The 21,266-nt window shown below is 43.9% G+C and overlaps 1 protein-coding gene across 3 annotated transcripts in view; it reads left to right on the top strand.

Moving 5' to 3' along the window:
• The window catches only part of USP36 (ubiquitin specific peptidase 36), a 60,631-nt gene that overhangs the window by 22,343 nt on the left and 17,022 nt on the right, over window positions 1–21,266 (top strand). For all 3 annotated transcript variants that reach the window (XM_068263814.1, XM_068263812.1, XM_068263813.1), the window contains exons 11-16: window positions 2,855–2,955; window positions 4,893–5,031; window positions 8,844–9,440; window positions 11,844–11,974; window positions 13,509–14,096; window positions 18,029–18,183. In XM_068263814.1, the coding sequence (XP_068119915.1) occupies window positions 2,855–2,955; window positions 4,893–5,031; window positions 8,844–9,440; window positions 11,844–11,974; window positions 13,509–14,096; window positions 18,029–18,183 (1,711 nt within the window). The remainder of the gene's footprint in view (window positions 1–2,854; window positions 2,956–4,892; window positions 5,032–8,843; window positions 9,441–11,843; window positions 11,975–13,508; window positions 14,097–18,028; window positions 18,184–21,266) is intronic.

Genomic DNA, 21,266 nt, shown 5'->3' on the forward strand with positions numbered 1-21,266 from the left:
ATACATGGCAAACTCCGACCTACGGGCCAAATCTGGCCCTCAGAGCCATTCAGTTTGGCCCCCAGGTGGTTTCCCCACTTCAAATTATGTTTGGTCCACTCTAAACCACCAGGAAAGCTATATTGGTTGTAAAGCCCTAGAACACCAGGGAAGCCATATGAGCGAGGTAAGGGGAAAGCACTAAACACTAGGGGAGGGAGGACCACTAGACACCAGGGAACTGTATAGGTGGGGGGGGGTGGCAGTTAGACACCTGGAAACTTTATAAGGGAGCAAGGTGGCCAGTAGACATTGAGGTTGGCCCACGACTAGGTTCCAGTGTTCAATTTCGGCCCACTTTGTATTTGAGTTTGACACCCCTGGCATGAGGCTTCCTTGTACTATTTGTCTTTCATTCCACCATTGTCCCTCAATGAATTTCTGCACCTTCAGGACTTCTTTAGCAGGCTTTGGAAGTACTCCCATCCCCTTGTGCTTCCGAGGACTGATGCATCTGTACAGCGCATGTGCAGTATGGATTTGCTCGTGTTCTGGAGTTCTCGGAGATGCAAGTTCTTCCAGAGGCTGCCTGAGGAGTCCCGAAGATTTATTCCACCAAGCTGGTTAAAGAACTTCACTGGGGCCTGGCAGTGAAAGGAGTGGGCAGAGAGAGGACCAAGAAGGCTCTATGGTATCCAGAGCTTTCCCTTTCTAGAGTTGAATATCGAACTCCTCACAAATTTACTAAACAGCAAGGTGGCATTAGAGCAACCATACTGAGCTCCATTTCAGCGCACATCCAAAACAAAAGCCAACTATAATCAAAAAACAGTTTAAAATCACATCAGTCAATGGTACAGTAAACCATGGAGAGAGAAGGGAACACAGCTCGAAACAGGTGGAGAGCTGTTTTGCAACCAGCACAGGATGCCATTTTTATGCAGTGTTTACAAACAAAAGACATAGCAAGTGATAGGCTGAGAGTAGCTTAGTGTGTGAGTCATACAGAGTGTGCAGGGGGCCTGGAGAGGGTGTGTATAGCTTCTATCCAATCACAAGCAGCACAGCACATTCCAGCCTGACTGCCTGAGCTCGACAGAGGTGAGAAGATTAGATGATATAACAGAGATAACACAGCCACTGTGCAACTAGGAAAGGCTGCAGTAAGACAGAGCACATTAGAACAGCTATAGGAACTTATAGGATAGAAGAAATAAGGCTCAACATTTTGTTACATGGAGGAAAAAGCCCTGCACAAGTGCTGCTCTCTACTGGGCATGTGCAGAGCGTACTCACGCATGCCCAGTGCTGATGAGCTTACCCACAGCGTGAGTTTTTAGTATGCTGTCTGACGGTTTGGCGCAGGTCCCGTCGCTGGCATGACCTGCTTAGTCACCCTCAGCTGCATTCACGAACAGAAGATAAAGATGGACCTAGGGCTGGAATGGTGGGCTGTAGAAGGAAACCATTTTCCTTCCCCACTAGAATCTCCAACATACTATCCATATCAGAAGGAGAGTGGGTGATCTGTGGCTGTAGCTACCATGTATTCTCTCCAGCAGTTACTAGGGAAGGGGAATAGAATGGATTTGTGCACGCACCACACCCCCTCCCAGAAATAACTGGACTGCTGCAGCAGCACACTTCTTCTACCCAGAAGACAGCAGCACCCCACATAGGCATCTCCTGATGACCTTAGGTAGTGGGGAGGGGGAAGGATTCCAATAGGCATGTAGATAGACTCCGTGAATTAATCTTAATGGTTGAAAATCACTTTGGTAAACTATTTTAAATACATTAGAGATATTAATTGAGATGCAAATACATTTTAGTTGATGCAAAATTCACATGAACTCATATCTTGAATTATAAACTTCTTCAAACCAGCTGATCGTGGACAGCCCTTCAATGAATGTCTGTGGAACTCTCTCTGGCCAGTTTTCTGAGGAGAGGAGACACGTTCAATGATATGCTAATTATTCCAAGTTCATGATACATTTTATATTCATTTCATTCAAATGTATGCATCTTGAAATTAGACCTATCTAGTGCAGTAGCTGCTGATTTTGATTCCTCCGGGCACTGCGGTTTCCTCCCAGATCCCAAAGCCATAGAGTTTAGTTAATTGGCTTCCCGCTAAAAATTGGCCCTGGACTACAGTGGACATATGACTGTAGTAGGGATTACACCAGGCATGGGCAAACTTGGCCCTCCAGCTGTTAAGGAACTACAAGTCCCACAATACATTGCAGGAGTCTGACAGCCACAGTCATGACTCATAAAGGCAAATGCATTGTGGGACTTGTAGTTCCGTAACAGCTGGAGGGCCGAGCTTGCCCATGCCTGGATTAGACTGTGAGTTCCTTTGAGGACAGTCAGTGGCATGACTGTGTACTATGTAAATTGCTGAAAAAGATGTCAGTGCTATATAAATACATAATAATAATATGATAGGACATTAGGCTATGACTATGATAGGATTAGATTGTGAGCTCCTCTGAGGACAGTCAGTGACATGACTATGTACTCTGTACAGTGCTGCAAAAGATGTCAGTACTGTATAAATACATAATAATAATAATAATAATATGGTAGGACATTACACTATGACTATGATAGGGATTCGATTGCAAGCTCCTCTGAGGACAGTCAGTGACATAACTTTGAAATTATTAGTATCAGAATGACCATCTCTATAGCAGAGACAAAGCTCTCCATGGCCCCCATGATAGGGCATCAGTAGCCCACTGCTTATAGGGTTGCGGATCTTGGTTGCCATGGTAAACAGGTGAGTCTGGTTAATGTGCCTGCAGACAGATATAGCAAGTAATGCCTTGTGTGAGAGTAACCCATGGAACTGTCTCTTCCTCTTCAGGCCAGCAACGGGCAGTGGTATCAGATGAATGATTCACTGGTTCATGCCAGTAACATCAAAGTTGTGCTCAACCAGCAAGCTTACGTGCTCTTCTACCTGAGGTAATGTACCATATACCAAACAGCAGCAATAAAATGACCCGGCCACCTCAACTATAATTATTATTTTTTAAATGACCCCCCCCTCCCCCCAAGTGATTTACATTACTGCCTATGGCGCCCTTTTTACTTGTTTCGTGCCGGTAGATGTGGTGTTCCCGTCCACTGATGCATGCTGGGGAATGTAGCATACCCATCTGCACTGCGTGATGTAAGGCGATAAAGACTTCATTTCCCGGCACACACAACTATCAGATTGGCAGAAAATAAACCTTGACTATGTTCCAAGTCGAATGTGAACAATTCTAATGGTGATCGTTCCGTAACAATTTCGTTTTTCGTGTTTTTTTTTTTTAAGTTTTTTTGTTGTTGGAAAAACGGCTTTTATAACGGTTGTGATGGATAGGAAGTACAGATTGGTTCGTTGGTGGTGAAATAATGTTATGTTATATTGATTTCTGACTGTAATTATCTGATCACTCGGGCGATTCTATGCTGAAAATTGTACTGTTAGTGGGCCCCTTAAAGGACAACTGAAGTAAGAAGAATATGGAGGCTGCCATATTTCCCTTTAAACAATAACAGTTGCCTGGCAGCCCCTTCTGGTCTATTAGACTGCAGAAATGTCTAAATCACACCAGAAAAAAACATTCAGCTAATCTGCATATGTATTAGTACGCCGCCTGTTAGTTGGGTGCTGGGAGAGCCAAATGACTGCTCTCCCTGCTGCCGCTAAACTCCCCAGTGGCGTTAAATACTATTCCCCCTCTGAGTCATCGAGAGAAGGTGTAATTCAGGGACGGGCAAATGCCGAAGCCCCAAAGTTCTTTTACGTGCCCCGCGCAGCATAACACTGCTGCAATGAGGTGCCCGGCGCTGAGCGCCATGCGACAAAAACACCTGCTTCAGCTAATCTTGTCAAATGTGACAATAATGTCAGAAACACCTGATCTGCTGCCTGGTTGTTCAGGGGCTATGGCTAAATATATTACAGGCAGAGGATCAGCAGGACAGCCAGGCAACTGGGATTGCTTAAAGAGAACCTGTAATGAAAAAAAGTTCCCCTGGGGGGGTACTCACCTCGGGAGGGGGAAGCCTCAGGGTCCCAATGAGGCTTCCCCCTCCCCTGTAGCTGCGGGCAGTCCAGCCCTGGCTCCCCGGAAGTGTCCGGTGATCTTCCTTCGACAAGCCTTGATAAGCGCTGATTAATATACCTTACCTGGCTCCAGCGGGGGCGCTGTTGTGGCTCTCCGCGAGAAGATACAGCGAAAATAGCCGATCTCTGTCGGGTCCGTTCTACTGCGCAGGAGGCTTGCGCCTGCGCAGTAGAGCGGCCCGACAGCAATCGGCTATTTCTGCTTATCTCCGAGCGGAGAGCCAATACTGCGCCTGCGCAGGAGCCAGGAAGGCTTTACATCCTCGATGTTCGGGGAGCTTTATCGCCACCGCCGTGGACCGAGGAGGACGGGGGAAGCCTCAGTAGGATCCGGAGGCTTCCCCCACCCGAGGTGAGTACCCCCAGGGGTGGGTTTTTTTGCTACAGGTTTTCTTTAAAAGCAAATAAATATGGCAGCCTCCATATCCCTCTCGCTTCAGGTGTCCTTTAAGGCTTCTTCTTATTTTTCTTCTTCGAATTCAAGACATTGGGGTTTAAAACCCGAACATCCGCACTCTGCACCACTTCAGTGCAGGACGGGATGCGTTTCATTACGCTCCAATATTACCTCTTCCAGCTTGGAAAGAGGAATTATCGGCATCAAATGAGACTCGCCCCGTCCTGCTGTTCTGTGCTGAATGCGTCTGTTCGGGTTCCGAACCCCGATGTCCTGAATTCGAACAACAACACCACTCCTTACATTCCATATGAACACTTCTGAATTTGCTTTGTTGTTGCTGTGTCTTCTTCTTCTTGGCATTCAGAGATGTGTTTCGCTCCACAGGGTTCCCGAGTCCCGGAAGAGCTTTGATGCTGCTGCGGGGAAAATGCCCCATCCCCAGATCTCTCGTCCTAGTTCTGTCCCTCCTACTATTAAGAAGACTTTCTCTAATGGTAGCCTGTCATCCCCGCTCATTGGGAAGGTGGGTGATTCCTCAAAGTACTGCCTCTATAGCAACACGTGAGAAATCACTGTTGGCTATAACCAGAGGTTATCTACAGTGCAAACTATGTGTATGCTGTTTCAGTATTTACAGAGATGTGAGCAAAGGTGGTGTCTGCAGATGATCTCTCGAGCATCCCTATTGGACAGTGAAGCCCTCATTCATGTTAGAACACCAATAAGGAGGCTTGAAAGGTCATAGGGGAGGGACTACCTCCTTACACTGATAGACTTACTGTTTAGGAAGAAAGAGAACAGAAGCACTGGCTTCCTAACAAGAGCTGCCAATGCTACTCCGTGTCACGGAAGAGCACACCTATCCCCTCCACAGCACAGCGACTAACATAAGGAGCCAGTTACAGAATGTCACACCATAATCCCAAACAACCCCTTGTATACCTATCTCACCCCCTTGTATACCAGTAAGGATAGCGAATGCGATCCTTTATTGTTAAAGTGGACCTGAACTCTTACACAGGAGAGAAGGAGAACACAGAGAAATCCACCCTGTTTGTGTTTATAGAGAACAGCCTGTCTAATTCTCCCTTCTTGGCAAGTAATGAGCTAGTGTAATTTGAGCTCCCAGCTGTCTGCTGAGTTGAGAGCTAATATGTAAATGCAGGGGGTTAACCCTTTCTGTGCTTCCAGTAAACCAGGAAGTAACTACACTGCAACATCTCTGAAGGAGCTCTATAAGTTGTAACATAGAAATGTTTTTTTCTGTAATGGTTATTATGCTGTTGCCTATCTTTTAGAGCAGAGAGGAAGTTCTGAGTTCAGGTCTGCATTAACTGTGGCGGGCTCCACTTCTTGTGGTTTACTGATAGTCTTCTTCCTAGTGGTTAGTAGCAGTACTGCGTATCGTTCTTCTGGGCATTTTTCTGTAAGAAAAAATGTTTTGTCATGCAGTTCTTACTGAAGATAACCTCTGAATATGTACTTTATGAACATACTGTATGTTTACCAAGTGTACCTGAAGGGAAAAAACCCAGAGGCTTCCTCAGTCCCCCTCCGCTCTGTCCTCAGCCGTTCTAGCGTTGGGCCTCCCAGGGAGCACGGCTGTCTGATCGAGCATATACAGCTCACGTCTATGCAGTAGCTCAGACCCAAATAGGCTCAGGGTTTTGTGCTAGAGCTGCAGCTCTGTGCTACTGCGCAGGTGTAAGCCATCCACAGTGCAGCCCGTCTGTTGTACAGTAGCACAGCTGCAAGCCTCTGGGGTCTCTGTGCTGGCGAAGTGGAGGGAGACGGGGGAAGCCTCTGAAATATTTTTCATTTTTATGTCATAGGTTTGCTTTAGGGCCTAATACCACTACGCCCCAATTTGGACCGAATCTGCAGCGTTTCCCTGCATGCGAGAAAACTCTTAATGTATGGCCTGACGTCCAAATCCCTACATGCTGCAGCCAAATCACTATAGCCATGCATGGCCCAGCGATTTGATAGCCACAGCAGAAACTACCGCAGCTTCCAGTGATAATTAGCCCTTAATCGTTATTGAGCTGCAGTACTGTATAGGCTAATCAGTTTTGCTATAAATAAGACTGATGGGCTTGGATCTCTGATCGAAAACTAAAATCCTCCAGCAGACAGTATTTATGTATGTAATCTAAAGTATACATATACTGGTCTTAATAATCCAGCAACAAAAGTTACAGTTGGCACATCTCCTTGGTTACCAGTAGAACTCAGTTTACGTAGCAGAGAGTTCCAGTCACTGATTCAAGCTGGGAGAGAGGAAGGGCAGCAATGCATACGAGGGAGGAGTAAAGCCTTTTTCTGTACTCTGTATCTCTGAAAGACGCTCCAGAGAACACAGAAGCTCAGCATCCAGATACGGATAAGTAACTCTTCCTGCTATGCCTGCACTGTAATGGCTTTATTTGCTATTTAGAAACTGCTCATAATGTTTTTAAGTGTACCAGAGCTGAAGAAAAGAAAAAGTTTTATCCATACCTGGGGCTTCCTCCAGCCCCATAAGCTCGGATGGCTCCCACGCTGCTGTCCTCTGCTGTCTGCAGCTCCGGTATCGGGTCCCGTCACTTCTGTCAGTCGCGGCCAGTCTGACGCAAGAGAAGTGCAGCTGCTGGAGAGAGGCATAGAGGGCGCACTTCTCTTGCGCAGACTGGCTGTGACTGGCTGAAGTTACGGGACCCAATACCGGATCTGCGGGCAGCGGAGGACGGCAGCGTGGGAGCGATCCAAGTTTATGGGGCTGGGGGAAGCCCCAGATATGTATACAACTTTTTCTTTTCTTCAGCTCTGGTACACTTTAAAACTTTTCTCCTCGACTCCAACTCCACAGCCCTTGGTAAGACTATGTACACCTCCCCACACACATGGCGTAAATTACAGGATTCTTTAAGGGCTAAGACATCCTTTAATTATAGGTGTCAGAAGCAGGGCTGTGGAGTCGGTACAAAAATCTTCCAACTCCGACACCTCAGTTTATGAAACCTGCGACTCCAACTCTGACTCCGGGTACCCAAAATAACTGCGACTCCTTAGTATAATACTTGCCAGGGCTGTGGATTTTGTACAAAAATCATCCGACTCCTCAGTTTATGAAATCATCGACTCCAACTCCGGGTACCTAAAATTGCTCTGACTCCAACTCCGACTCCACAGCCCTGGTCAGAAGTCTGAAAAGTTGGAGCAGGTAACAACTCATTTGAAAAACCTTGACGGAGTTTGATAAGCCCAAAAAAGTCACTCAGCAATGTTGACAGAAGATGCATAGTCCATGTTTATACGTTTTGTTTCTGCCTAGACTTCAGCTTTAAAGTGGTATAAAACTCAAAATGTGTATCTGCTCTAAAACATTCAGCACAGCATACAACTAAAGGTGGCCATGTATCAGGTGACTTGATGGCCGATCGACCATCTGATTGAAATATCACCAGTCAGTCTCTAGGAAGTATAGTATAGGTTTATTTACTGTACAGGAGACAAACACAATATGTCTGTCGAGGAAGGCTCAGAACAGAAGCTATGTACTCCAAATTACATATTAGAATTATAACATATTACAATTATTCCTCCTACCTTGACTCCTATTGGGTCCTGACATATATGCTAACTATTGGGTTATACAAAACTGCATAAATGAATACATGAATACCTACAAGTAGGTGAGGTCAGTTAGTTGTTAACTATTATCAGAGATACTTGTTTAAGCAGTAGTTATATTTCAAGGCTAGTTAGATTTATGGGATTAACTCTGCAAAGTTATTATGATTATGAGATTGACATGTCACCATCTCTTATCTACAAGACAGCACAAATCATTTTTCATCAGTACATTCCAAAACCCATAGTTACCTCCTACACCAAAAGCCAATCACAGGCAAGGATCCTCAACCAATCAGGTGTTCTAGGAGGCCAGGCGGACCACATAGGGAACTACTGCCTCTTATATGTAAATAATGTAATGTAACTATTTAAACACAATTGTGAGTGCAATTAAGTATAACACTGCTTGATACAGCGTGAGAAAGGTCTCTGACCGAAACAGCGCTGCTGTCGCTGCTATGCTTGTTATGCTACCTTTTATCAATAAAAGAGCTTGAACTATCTTGATGGTGCTGACTTGACTGTGGAGAACAAGATGGATTACAGGCAGTTATTTTGTTATAATTTTCAATATTACTTCACTGCCGCCAAGAACATGCCTGATTGACGATGAGGCGATCACTTTTATGCTGTATTTAATGTTTTATACTAGTGATGAAATCTGAGTTTCATTGCACTTTAAGTGCTTTATTTTCTTCTGACGTGTTTTCTGTTTTCAAGAGGTCGGATGGAATGCATGAAAAGAAGTCACCGACTGAGGTTGGAGTCCCTATTTCTCGCACCTTTCCAATGATGAGTAGCAAAGAGCACAATGGAGTGCCCCGTATGAGGCCACTGAGCGCCAGCCCATCTCCAAAGCTGAGCTCCAAATCTTCCTATTCTCCTTGTCTTCTGGATGACCATCTCAGTCGGCTGAAGAAGCCTGCTCACAACAAGTTTAAGGGTTCTCATGAAACAATGGGCACAAATGAAGCTAAAATGCAAGAGGACTCCAAATCCACCTGGGACACCACCAGCCTGTGCTCGTTGTCCACCTCCAAAACTTCTAATGAGAACCTGGTATCCCGGGAAGAGAGTAACCAGGAGGTGGTAAAGAATGGGAAACTTCAGGAGCCCCTTCTAAATGAGCAATCCCGGAATACACCTGCCGTCAGGAATGTACCATCATCTCCATGCCGCTCCCCGCCGATGGAGATGGAGCGGATGGGCTTGAACAGTGCCCTGAAGTCTAAGTCTCCGACGTTGGCCAGTGTGTGCGAAGCTTTGACCACCATGTCTCCACCACCAGCCAAAAAACTGGCTTTATCAGCTAAAAAGGTAAGAGCCTGTAGTGTGAAGAGGACAAATGAAGCGATTCTAATATAGATGTTTTATAGTCGGAAGTTACCCCAGCAGGGGGATCTCTGTACAGTGCTTTTAAGGCTTAGAGGTTCTTGTTTAATCCTTTCCCATTTCAACCCTTCCGATCATCCATGTCCTCTGAACCAAGGCCCTACCCCCTTAATCCCCCCAGGGTGTAATTTTTTCCAGGGTGCTGGGGGGGGGGGGGGGGGGATATGTGAGTGATCAGGAAACAGGACTTGCGAGGTGGTCCGGGAGGGTCTGTGCTTCCTTGCTCTAGAGCGAGAAGGTTACCTGGCATCGGTAGCAGTGGGAGAGGTCTTTAGCCAACAGAGCAATCAGACTACTTCTGCACGGTCATGTGACTAAAGTGGGAGTGGTTCAGACTAGTACTGAGCAGGCATCTCTGTCATTGGGGAATCGAGAATCTGTGCATTGGTGTAAGAGATTAATTTCCCTTTTTATTTTGCATACCAATGGGGTCAGTTTTTTTTTTCTTACAAAATATTAACTAAATTTAACTGACATTCTAGCAGATGCATGTTAAACTAGGCCAGGAGTGGGACTTTAAAGAAAGTAAAAGTAGTGTACAGTACATTTTTTTAGATGAAGCTCATTGTTATATGGCCACCTCTATGGTCGATCCTAGACAGATAAAGCTTTGTATGCTGTCTCTGTTCTTGTCTCCCTTAAGAGAACACTAGCGATTAACATGTTTTTTTTAAGCTGGGATGGGAATAGTTTGTGTTTCTAACTGCTTATCTCTTCTTTAATGTTATCCAATTCCTTTCACAATTCACTGATGGAGGGTGACAGGCCAGGGTGACTGACCAGTGAATTTTGAGGGGAGGGGGAATCCCTCTCCCTACATCTGTTAACTCTGTGTGTACTTTATACTTTCATCAGATGACCGGTCTCATTAGCTTAAACTGCAGCTGCTTGTCTCTCTGAACGAGCTGTCTGAGGAGAAGAGGAAATGTATCTGTATTGTGCAGCATAAAACAAACATTTGTAATAGTGTGTGAAACCTGATACCAAGGCAGGTTGTATTTTAGCATTTGTCATGAAGCACAGATTCCCCTTTGCTAATGATTTGTCCCAATGCAGCTAAAATCTCAGGCTCAGATATACAGTACATACTCTAGTGCTAAAGGGTCAGTTCAGACAGCCTGTACTCTGCATTTACCGTCTGGATCCACTGCGTCCCACACTGAGATCTGGATCCACCGCATCCCACACTGAGATGAATGGCAGAGCTCCCCTTAGTGTGTTAACCAGCGATTGGGCAAAAGCTGCAATCGATCATCATTTCCGACACCTTGCATGTGGAGTCTAGCATCAGCTGCGTTAATGGTTCCATGTCCCTCTAGTGGCACAAAACACAACGTGATGCCAAAACATTTGGAACCAATGCCAAACGCTTTTGGGTAGCAGAAAAGTATTTAGCATGAGCTAAATTAGCAGACGTCCGTCTGGACGGGACTTTCATCATGTGGTTGGATTATTCAAAAGATATGAGAGAGTACAGAGTGATTCATCCTCTTAAAGGGAATCTGAAGTGAAAATAAACTTACATGATTTGTATGTGTAGTACAGCTAAGAAATAAAACATTAGCAGCAGAGATATGAGTCTCATATTGTTTCCAATACAGGAAGAGTTAAAGGAACCTTAACTAACTTAAAAAAAAAAAAAAAAACATGAGTTTCACTTACCTGGGGCATCTACCAGCCCCCTGCAGTCATCCTGTGCCCTCGCACAAGCTTATTATCTCAAGTGTCTACTCTGCAGAAAATACAGTGACAGTTCAAAGGTTCACTACCCTGCTCTGTGAAATCACTTAGAATGCTGAGTTTAGTGTGTAAATTGCAAATATTAGAGAATGATGCAATGTTATAAATAAAAATATGAGACTATTTTCTTTGCTACTAATGTTCTATTAGGTATCCGTACTACACAACCAATTCATTATATCATTTTCTGTCTTCCCTTCAGTGTCACTTTAATAGCTACTTGGAACCAAAATGTAATTTTTTTTTTGTGAACTTACCCTTTTTAATTTTCTTTTTTTTAATTTAATTTTCTTTTAGTTTTCTAACAGGTCTTTTTTCTTTCATCCCATCACTGTCCTGTTGTCTGTCCTTGTGGCCTGGTCACACCATTTCACCTGTCATACTGCCTTCCCATCTCGTCATCTCCGTATATATGTATACTTTCTTCTGCCTATACATATATATATGGGTGCGTGTACCCTTTTTTATTTATAAAATATATCAAATTTCTTCTCTCCTCCCCCTCCCCCCCCCTTCATTTCGATTTGTCTCAAACCTCCCCTTTTTTTCTTTACACCACCAAGATTTTATTTATGTCAATAACTACAGGGCAACATGGTGCAGAAGGGAAGCAGAAATGACGTTTACTCCCCTCCGCCCCACTCCATCACCACTGGCTCCGCCCATCCCATCTCCGCCTCCCCAGGTCCTACCTCGCCCCAGCCTCTCCATAAGCATCGGTAAGTCAAGCTGTGCCTGTGGCCTCCCCCGCTTTGTGTCCTTCATTGTCCGATGCCGCTTGTATGTGCTTACGTTTTACAAACTTTCATAAACCCAATGACAGGTTTTGTTTTGGTTTGTTTTTGTTTTATTGTACATTTAGTGTGGAAAGGGGTTGGAAACAGGATTTGTGTGTCTGTGTGTAGTATTTTGGTTTATTTGTTTTTTTCGTTTCATTTTGTATCCATTCTTATGAGAAATTTCTCTCACTTCCTGTTCCTGTGACCTGCTTAGAAGTTGGAATTGTCTACAATTTTATAAAAACATCTTAAGCGAACCTCCCACTAAGGGCCATTCGTGAAATATGCAGGCTGTTTTGGGTGCAGCAGCAAGCATTTATTTACCTATGGGAGAGATGCTTAGTAGCTCCCCGTCTCTATGGAGGCCTCCCATTTTCTTATCCCACCCCCCCCCCCCCCCCCCCCACTCTACAGGACCCCAGATTCCCACAGTTATGCCCGATTACTAAGGTAGCCACAATGTATGCCAGGGAATTGTGATGCATGCTGGGAGATGTAGTTCCCATTGATGTGATTACATCTCTCGGCATACATTGTGACTGCCAGGGATGCAGGAAGTCACCGTGAGAATTTCAAACTGCGGCACAGGGACACAAAAGATGGAGACTTTCATTCGGACAGGGAGGCTACAGAGCAGCCCCTGTAGTAAGTAAATGCCTGCTGCACCTCCAAAAGCGCCCACAATTAACAAAAAAGTCAGATACTTGCCTATGGATAGGGAAGGCTTTGGATCCTATAGAGCATAATACATGTCAAACTCCGGCCTGTGTGCCAAATCTGGCCCTCGGAGCCATTAGATTTGACCCTCAGGTCGTTCCCCCACTTTGCAATATGTTTGGCCCGCTGTAGACCACCAGAAAAGTTATATTGGAGGGTTTTTGCCTTCTGAAGCAATATATTGTGAGGATGCAACCACCACCCCCCGCATAGCTGGACCAGAGAGGAGAAACACATCCAGCTGTGAATTGCAGCCACTGGCACGCTTACCTCCCTCTGCTTCCCCCAAGGCCACATCTCCCTGCTGGCCCCCAGCATCTGATCCCCGGGATGCCGGGTATGTGCTGCATCACTCACCCGCTCTCAGCAGATCAGCGATGTGGAGTACTGCTTCCTCTCTGACTACAGCGACAGCTGATGTGACCCAGCAGCACGAAACAGGTCACATAAGACACCGCTGTAGCCATGGATATACAGGACACTGGACGGGTAAATGGAGATCCCATCGCAGGAGCACTGAGAAAAGGTGAGTGAAGCAGGAGACAGGGAGTGTGAGGAGGGGGACATTTGGGAATGGGAGCCACCTCTTGCCACCCTCTAATTGTTGCTGCTCTGAAGCATGTGATTCACGTTGCTTCATGGACAGTTTGGCGTATGTTTCAGTTCGGTGACCATTATGACTTTGCTGTATGACTTGCCTGGCTATTTATCTGATTGTCAATCTGCTGGACCTTCTGACTCAGATCTTCTCTTGCAGAGACTCTACTCAAGCCTCAGACAACTTCCCTGGGACTTGTAATAACTTTTCTAAACACAAAACATTTAGACCCCATGAGATACACAGCCGGTCGGACATTCAGCCATTCCAACATTTCACTCCATCCAGTCACCCGTTCAGCATTTCAGTAAGTCACACATCGGGAAGGACTTTTTCACCCCGGGAAGAGGCCACAGACGGTTGTAGGACCACAGCACAGGGCAACATCTCAGAACAGAAGCTACCACTGGACCAACACAGCACAACCTGCAACGGCGAGAGCTTGGTCTTCAAGAAGAAACACAAGAAGAAAAAGAGGAAACTGCAGGAGTCGGCAGAGCTCGGCCAGAGGTCTGAGTGTGTTGTTTCCCATTTGGAGGCTGAGGAACCAGATAAATCCGAGAGAATTAAAACTAAACCAAAGAAAAGCAAAACTTTGCAGGGCCACATCTTGTTGAATCCTGCATCAGAACCTGTGGACTGTACTCCGTACTCACAAGAGTCCACAAAGAAGAGGAAGAAGAAGAGAAGAAAGGAGAGGAGGTCGTCTGAAAACATCAACAGTGAAGCCAAGGCATCAGCGTTAAGGTGAGGAATGTCCTTGTAGGCAGGGGCTTAGCAATAGCGATTGCTACTGCTATGGGGCCCTGGACCAGAGGAAGCCCAATGAGTAATTCATGTACTCACTATTAAAGGAACACTATAAAAGTTTTACTTTTCTTTCTGATCCCTTTAATAGGCAGAAGGAAGTTAGTAATGACACATAGATTTTTATATATATATATATATATATATATATATACATACATACATACATATATATATATATATATATATATATATATATATATATATATATATATATATATATATATATATATGTATATATATATATATATATATTGAACGTCTTACAGTCTGCATGCAATCTGCCCACCCCCCAGCATAGCGTGGATGTGGATTGTTTATCCAAGCAGGACAGGGCAGAGAGCTTCTAATCGTGCTGCCTTGCCGAGCAGAACCTTGTCACCCTTCAGTGATTCCACTCCTAGCACTGCATGCGATCCTTAGAAAGTGGCAGTGGTAGTAAAAGAAGAAAAAAAAAATCATCTGTGTCATTATTAACTTCGTTCTGCCTATTGACCACTGAGGGGTTTTACCCCTTCAGGACCAGAGCAATTTTCACCTGTCAGCACTTTTCCCATTCTTTTGCCAATAAACTTAATCACAACTAATCACAGCGACATGATCTATACCTTGTTTTTTTTTTTTTTTGCCACCAATTAGGCTTTGGGAGGTACATTATGCTAAGAATTATTTTTTTCTACACACATTTTAATTGTAATAATAAGAAAAAAATGGAGAACAATTATTTCTCAGTTTTCGGCCATTATAGTGTTAAAATTCTACTATGGATAAAACTCACACATTTTATTTGCCCTTTTGTCCCGGTTATTGCAACATTTAACATTTTTCCCTAGTACAATGTACGGCGCCAATATTTGATTTGGAAATAAAGGTGCAAAGGGAAAAAAATTACTATTTATAGAAATACAAAAATAACCCCAGAAGATTTCATTTTATTAACTTTCAGGCAGCACAGAAAGGGTTAAAGTATCAGTCTTTTCCTGTACAGGCAGAGTCACACCTACTGATAAGGCACTCCTACAGATAATTAGACTCTGCTGTAGCTGAATAAAGAAACACAACTCGGTGCAGTTTATTTCTTCAATATTTATACAGAATGTGGAATGAAAACTTTTCATTGTGCTATCCAAGACTTCGGGTCCACTTTAAGGGCCCATTTTGATCACACCACATCGTATCCAGCTGCTGGTATCTTGGTCATCTTGTGGGAATCTATGGTAATCTGATGCGTGCTGCGGAAATGTGCAGCATGCTATCCATAATTTTTGCTGCATCATACCGCAAAGGTAAATTCTCGTCAATGAAAACTACTCCATTTACTTGCGTTATTTTCGGTTTGTCTGCAATGCGATGATCGCAACGCACCATGTCTAGTGAAAACGGGCCCACCAGCCCAAAGACTATTTCTTTATCCTTTATTTATAAGTCTGCGTCCCACCTTCTGGTCAAGTTCTGAATCACATTAGAAGCCACAAAATAAATACATGCATACATACATTAATTTCTCATTGGGTAGGCTAAAAACATTAAAGGAACACTATCGATTAGCATGTTTTTTTCAATTGAGATAGGAAATGTTTGGGAAGTGCTGCAAAATACTGGTTTAAGCATTTGAATTCTTATCTCTTTTTACTGTTATCTAATTCCATTCACGCTTTTCTGAGGGCAGATTGAGCCATGAGGGGAGGGGGAATTCCCTAACAGTGCACCTGTTAACTCTGTGTGAGAGAAAGAAAGCTCTGCCTTTCTCTGACTGAGCACTCTGCAGAGAGCAGAGGAAATATCTTAGTGTGTGTGTGTGTGTGTGTGTGTGTGTGTGTGTGTGTGTGTGTGTGTGTGTGTGTGTCACCTAACAGGCTTTTAATATAACTGCTTCTCTGCTTCAATATTACACTGTTCTTGGCATGTCAGACTGCAGATATTCACCTATGCAAATAAGACATTCTAAACATAGCTAAAATTTACATACAATGAATTACAGCTTTTGCCTCTATTTAACATGAAAAGTAGGAAAATGTTTACACAGCTAATTAGACATTATTTGTACATTTGTCATATTAGAACACATAGTCTAATAGTGTTCCCTTAACCACTTGAAGACCGTTGGCTCACACCCCCCTAGTGACCAGGCTATTTTTTACAATTCAGGCCACTGCAGCTTTAAGGGCTGGCTGCAGGGCCATACAACTCGGCACACAAGTGATTCCCCCCCCCACACCCTTTTCTGGCTTTCTGTTGATGGGCTCTGATTTCTGCTGCAGGCCGTGTTTTTTTTTTAAATTTATTTATTTCTGTTTTGTTTTTTATAAAAAAAGTGTATTTTTTTTAACCATTTCAGCCCACGGGTATTTTCACCTTATGTAACTGAGCAATTTTCACCTCCCATTCATTCACCAATAACTTTATCACTAATTATCACAAAGAATTAATCTATATCTTGTTTTTTCCGCCACCATTTAGGCTTTCTTTGGGTGGTACATTTTGCTAAGAATTATTTTTTTCTAAATACATTTTAACAGGAATATTAAGAAAAAAATACATAAAATTCATTATTTCTCAGTTTTTGTCCATTATAGCTTTAAAATAATACATGCTACCATAATTAAAACCTATGTATTTTATTTGCTCATTTGTCCTGGTTATTACACCATTTAAATTATGTCCCTATCGCAATGTATGGCACCAATATTGTATTTGGAAATAAAGGTGCATTTTTTCAGTTTTGAGTCCATCATTATTTACAAGCTTATAATTTTTAAAATGCTCGTAATATACCCTCTTCACATGCATATGAAAAAAAAAAGTTCAGACCCTTAGGTAACTTTTTGTTTTTTTTTGTTTTTTTTCTTTTTCATAAAAATTTTTATTTGGGTAATTATTGGTGTGGGAGGTAAACAGTTAATTTTAAATGTAATAATGTGTGTTTATTTTATTTAAAAAATTGTATGTAGATGTACCGTAGTTTTACTATTTAGCCACAGTGAATTTTTTTTTGGAAGCTCTCGCTTCCAAGAAGTTATAAGGAGGATGGGAATCTTTTTTTTTTTTTTTTTTTTTTTCTCTCTCTCTGAAAGACCACGGCCTCTGAAAAGAAGCCGTCAGTCTTTCTACTGGGGACTTCGATAAATGAATGGGAATTATGTTCCCATTCATTGATTTCCGGGCTACCGAGGGCGGCATAAATGGTTAATTTATTTCCCAAGCCTCCCTTCCTCCACCAGCCAATGACAGCAATCGGCTGTCATGGGCATCAGCCTGTGTCGATCGCTCCTGGGACAGCTGAGGGACACGACTGTCCCCAGTACAGCGCTGCATTAGATCGCAGTGTGGAGACATTCATGCGGGGATGCGATCCCCAGCAAGTCGTTAAGTAGGTCGTTAAGTAGTTACAGGAAGAAAAAGATCTAAACCAAAACAAACAAATATACAATAGCTTTTACCTTAAGCTTAAAATCATAGTAAATGAGGGTGACCATGAGAAATAACTGGGGTAAAGGGTAATATTCACAATGCAGGGCGAATCACAAAAGGGTGTACTCTGTCACCTTCCAGGTCAGAGTTCTATAAGGACACAGCATTCTACACAACTACCTGCCTATGTGGTGGCACTTTTTGAAATGTAATTTATTTCAGCATCATGTCTATTCTATGTTTTTCAGCATATAGGGGGCGGGACTCTTATGGTGTGGCATCTGCTGAGAGGGCGGAGTCTATGTTGTCAGATCTTCTGTGCCTTTAGGCCTTTTGGGTCTGGTGATGTCAAGCAGGCCCTGAAATGTTTCTTCTGTATGCCTGGAGATTCTTCTTTTCTTTTTCTTACGGTTTTTTTTTTTTTTTTAATGCAATATTTACTTTATACTATTTAATCACAGTACAAGCATGGAACTGCATGAAGGTGTGGAAACGGACCATGTGGTGAGGAAAGCAAAGAAGAAAAAGCATAAATCGCACAAGCATGAGACTCAGGACAGTGAGGAGAGCGAATCTGCGAAAGGACAGAAGCCCAAATCTCAGGAAGTGAATTCAGGTGAGGACTTTTCACACCTTTAAAGTAAACTGAACAGCTCTGTCTACAATTTTTTAGACGTGCCTCTCCCTAAGGGCCCGTACACATTTGTGACTGATGTCGCCTTTCAGGGATTAGAACCTGATCCCCTTGGCTAACATCACTGGTCCGGGCTGCACACGCTCTGTGTTGCTATGCGTGGTGTGGAGGGATGACGAGCGCCACGTGACATGGCAGGTGGGGGAGCGGCACGAACATAGGGATTGACGGGAGGGGGATCAATAACGCAGGGGTTGAGTAGATCTGCCCAGTGGATCGCTCGCAAGTTAGGGGCGCCAGCTGCCATGCACACACCCGATTGTCAGCTGAGGTGGTCGTTACCAACCGCCTCAGCTAAATTTAAGTCAGGCGTGTGTATGAGGCTTAAAGAGGATCTATACTAAGAAAAATGTCCCTGGGGGGTACTCACCTCAGGAGGGGGAAGCCTCTGGATCCTATCAAGGCTTCCTCCTCCCTCCCACGGTGGTCTCGCTGCAGGTCCAGGAACGGCAGCCATGTAAATATTTATCTTCCCGACTCCAGCGCAGGCGCAGTAGAGCAAACCTGACTGAGCTTGACTATTTCCGCCTATTTTCGAACGGAAAGCCGCAACAGCGTCCCCGCTGTCGGTTGTGCATTCCGTTGGCTGCAGCGAGACCACCATGGGATGGAGGAGGATGGTGGAAGCCTCGATAGGACCCTGAGGCTTTCCCCTCCCGAGGTGAGTACCCCTCCCCCGGGGCGTTTTTTCTTAGTACAGAGTCTCTTTAAGGGTGGATTTTTAAATTCCTTTGAGGGGCTGCTCCCTAGCATGGGGTTAGAAGAAGCCCCCAGTACGCTGAAATCTGTGTGTTAGTTCAGGGGTGCTTTAAAGCAACCCTTATGCGGTTTAGAAAAGAAAAAGTTAGATACTTCAGTGTTCTCCCCAGAATTTTTTTTCCAGCCGGGTGGCATGGAAAAGCAACTGGGAGGGGCATGATGGGGAAATGCGGGACCGGCGGTTCTCTGCTTACAGCATAGGAGGAGGAAGCAAGCCGATAACAGCCGGGTGCTCACCAAAATTAGCCGGGTGTTGGAACCGGCTAAAAGAGCCTGCGGAGAACACTATACTTGCCTAAGAAGAGGCTTCCCACATCCTCCTAGATACCACAGTTTGCAGCCATGCTCTTTTTCGCGCACGAGTGTGGCCGTACTGCGCCTGCGCACAATGAATGCCTCTACTCAGTAGCACAGAGCCAGTCATGGACAAGTGGCTTTAGCTTGCTGCACAGGCGCAGTCGTACTCACAGTGACAGGCTGGTACATAGAGGGAAGCAAAGCCACGAAAACATATCCGTGCACGGCAATGGTGGTGTGGAGGACGTGGGAAGCTCCTGAACTATCCAGAAGCTTCTCTCTACCTTAGATAAGTATCTATTTTTTTTCTTTTTTGGGCCACCACAGGTTCACTTTAAAGTGGTAAGAAACGCAGCATTTCTTCATTATTTACGGCATAAAATCTACTACCACAAAAAGAATTTGTAGCAGAACAGCATTCAAACAGGTGAACACTGCTCTCCTATGGAAAGCTTGTTGCTGAATCCAAAGAGGCGATAAAATTATCTTTTGTTTACATTCCTTTATCTGCTACAATTCATATACATTCCTAGCTATGCTGAAAATTAGCTTTCTTTGCTGTAGAAGCAGAGAGTTGAGAAGTGATCACTAGATACATTTTAATATATAAATACAGCAGCTATGCAATAAAATGCAATGACATTTTTCAGAGCAGATAAATTGTGTTTTGGGAATTTGTAATCCCTGTGCACAAAAGCAAATATGGTAATTGTATGGTTAATAAAAAGTAAGACAACACAGTTTTATTGAATGTTATGTCAGAGTTTTATCCCACCTTAAAGGACAACTGAAGTGAGAAATATATAGAGACTGGCATATTTATTTCCTACTAGCTGATTGCCCGGCGTTGCCCGGGTATGTATTTGGCTGGTGTTGGCTCCGCCCACTTTGTCTAACCCTAACACACAATTACTCAATGACCAAGTTTGAGCTTTGCCATCTTTGGCATCAATAATTTGCATTGAAATGAAAAAAAAAACTGATTGGCTGTTTGTGACTCCAACCCCTTTTCTGAATTTTAACCCCAGTCACCCAATGACCAACTGTACTAGGTTTGAGGCCTGTGCCATTAACAGTGCAAGAATGGTAGCAATTAAATATTCCGCTTGAAAAGCAGTAAGTGAAGTTTGATTCAATTTTGTAGGCTTCACCCACTTTTCTAAATAATAATCCCAGTCATCCAGTGACCAACTGTGCAAAGTTTAGGAACCCTGCCATTAACAGTGTAAGAATGGCTGCAGTTTACATTTTCCCAGTGAAACTTGTCTTCACCCACTGATGACTCGGCGTTGCTCGGGTATGTATTTGACTGGTGTTGGCTCCGCCCACTTTTTCTAACCCTAACGCAATTACTCAATGACCAAGTTTGTGAGTATTGGGGTCCTTGGTATCAATAATTTGTATTTTCTCATGAAATGAAACCAATCTGATTGACTGTTTGTTGCTCTGTCCCCTTTTCTGAATTTTAACCCCAGTGACCCAATAATGACCAACTGTACCAGGTTTGAGGCGTACGCCTTTAACAGTGCAAGAATGGCAGCTATTTTAATATGCCCCTTAGAAAATCAACACGTAAATTGAATGTTGATCAGCTTTTTTAGGCTCCACCCACTTTTCTGAATATTATCCACAGTCACCCAGTAACCAGCTGTGCAAAGTTTGAGAACCCTGCCATTAACAGTGAAGAAGCCCCCCCCCTCCCCCCCCCCCCCAAAAAAAAATTGTTTTTGACTCACCCCCACTTTTTGTAACCTTGACACACAGTCACTACTCAATGACCAAGTTTGTGAGCTTTCAGGTTCCTGGCATCAAAATTGTGCTAATGGAAGCAGTTTATCCAGTTAAGAAATCTGGCTGTTTGTGGCTCCACCCCCTTTGTTGAATATGGACCCCAGTCATCGAATGACTGACTATCAGATTTGAGGCTACTGCCATTAACAGTGTAAGAA

Source organism: Hyperolius riggenbachi, chromosome 12, assembly GCF_040937935.1.
Source record: "Hyperolius riggenbachi isolate aHypRig1 chromosome 12, aHypRig1.pri, whole genome shotgun sequence".
NCBI lineage: Eukaryota > Metazoa > Chordata > Amphibia > Anura > Hyperoliidae > Hyperolius > Hyperolius riggenbachi.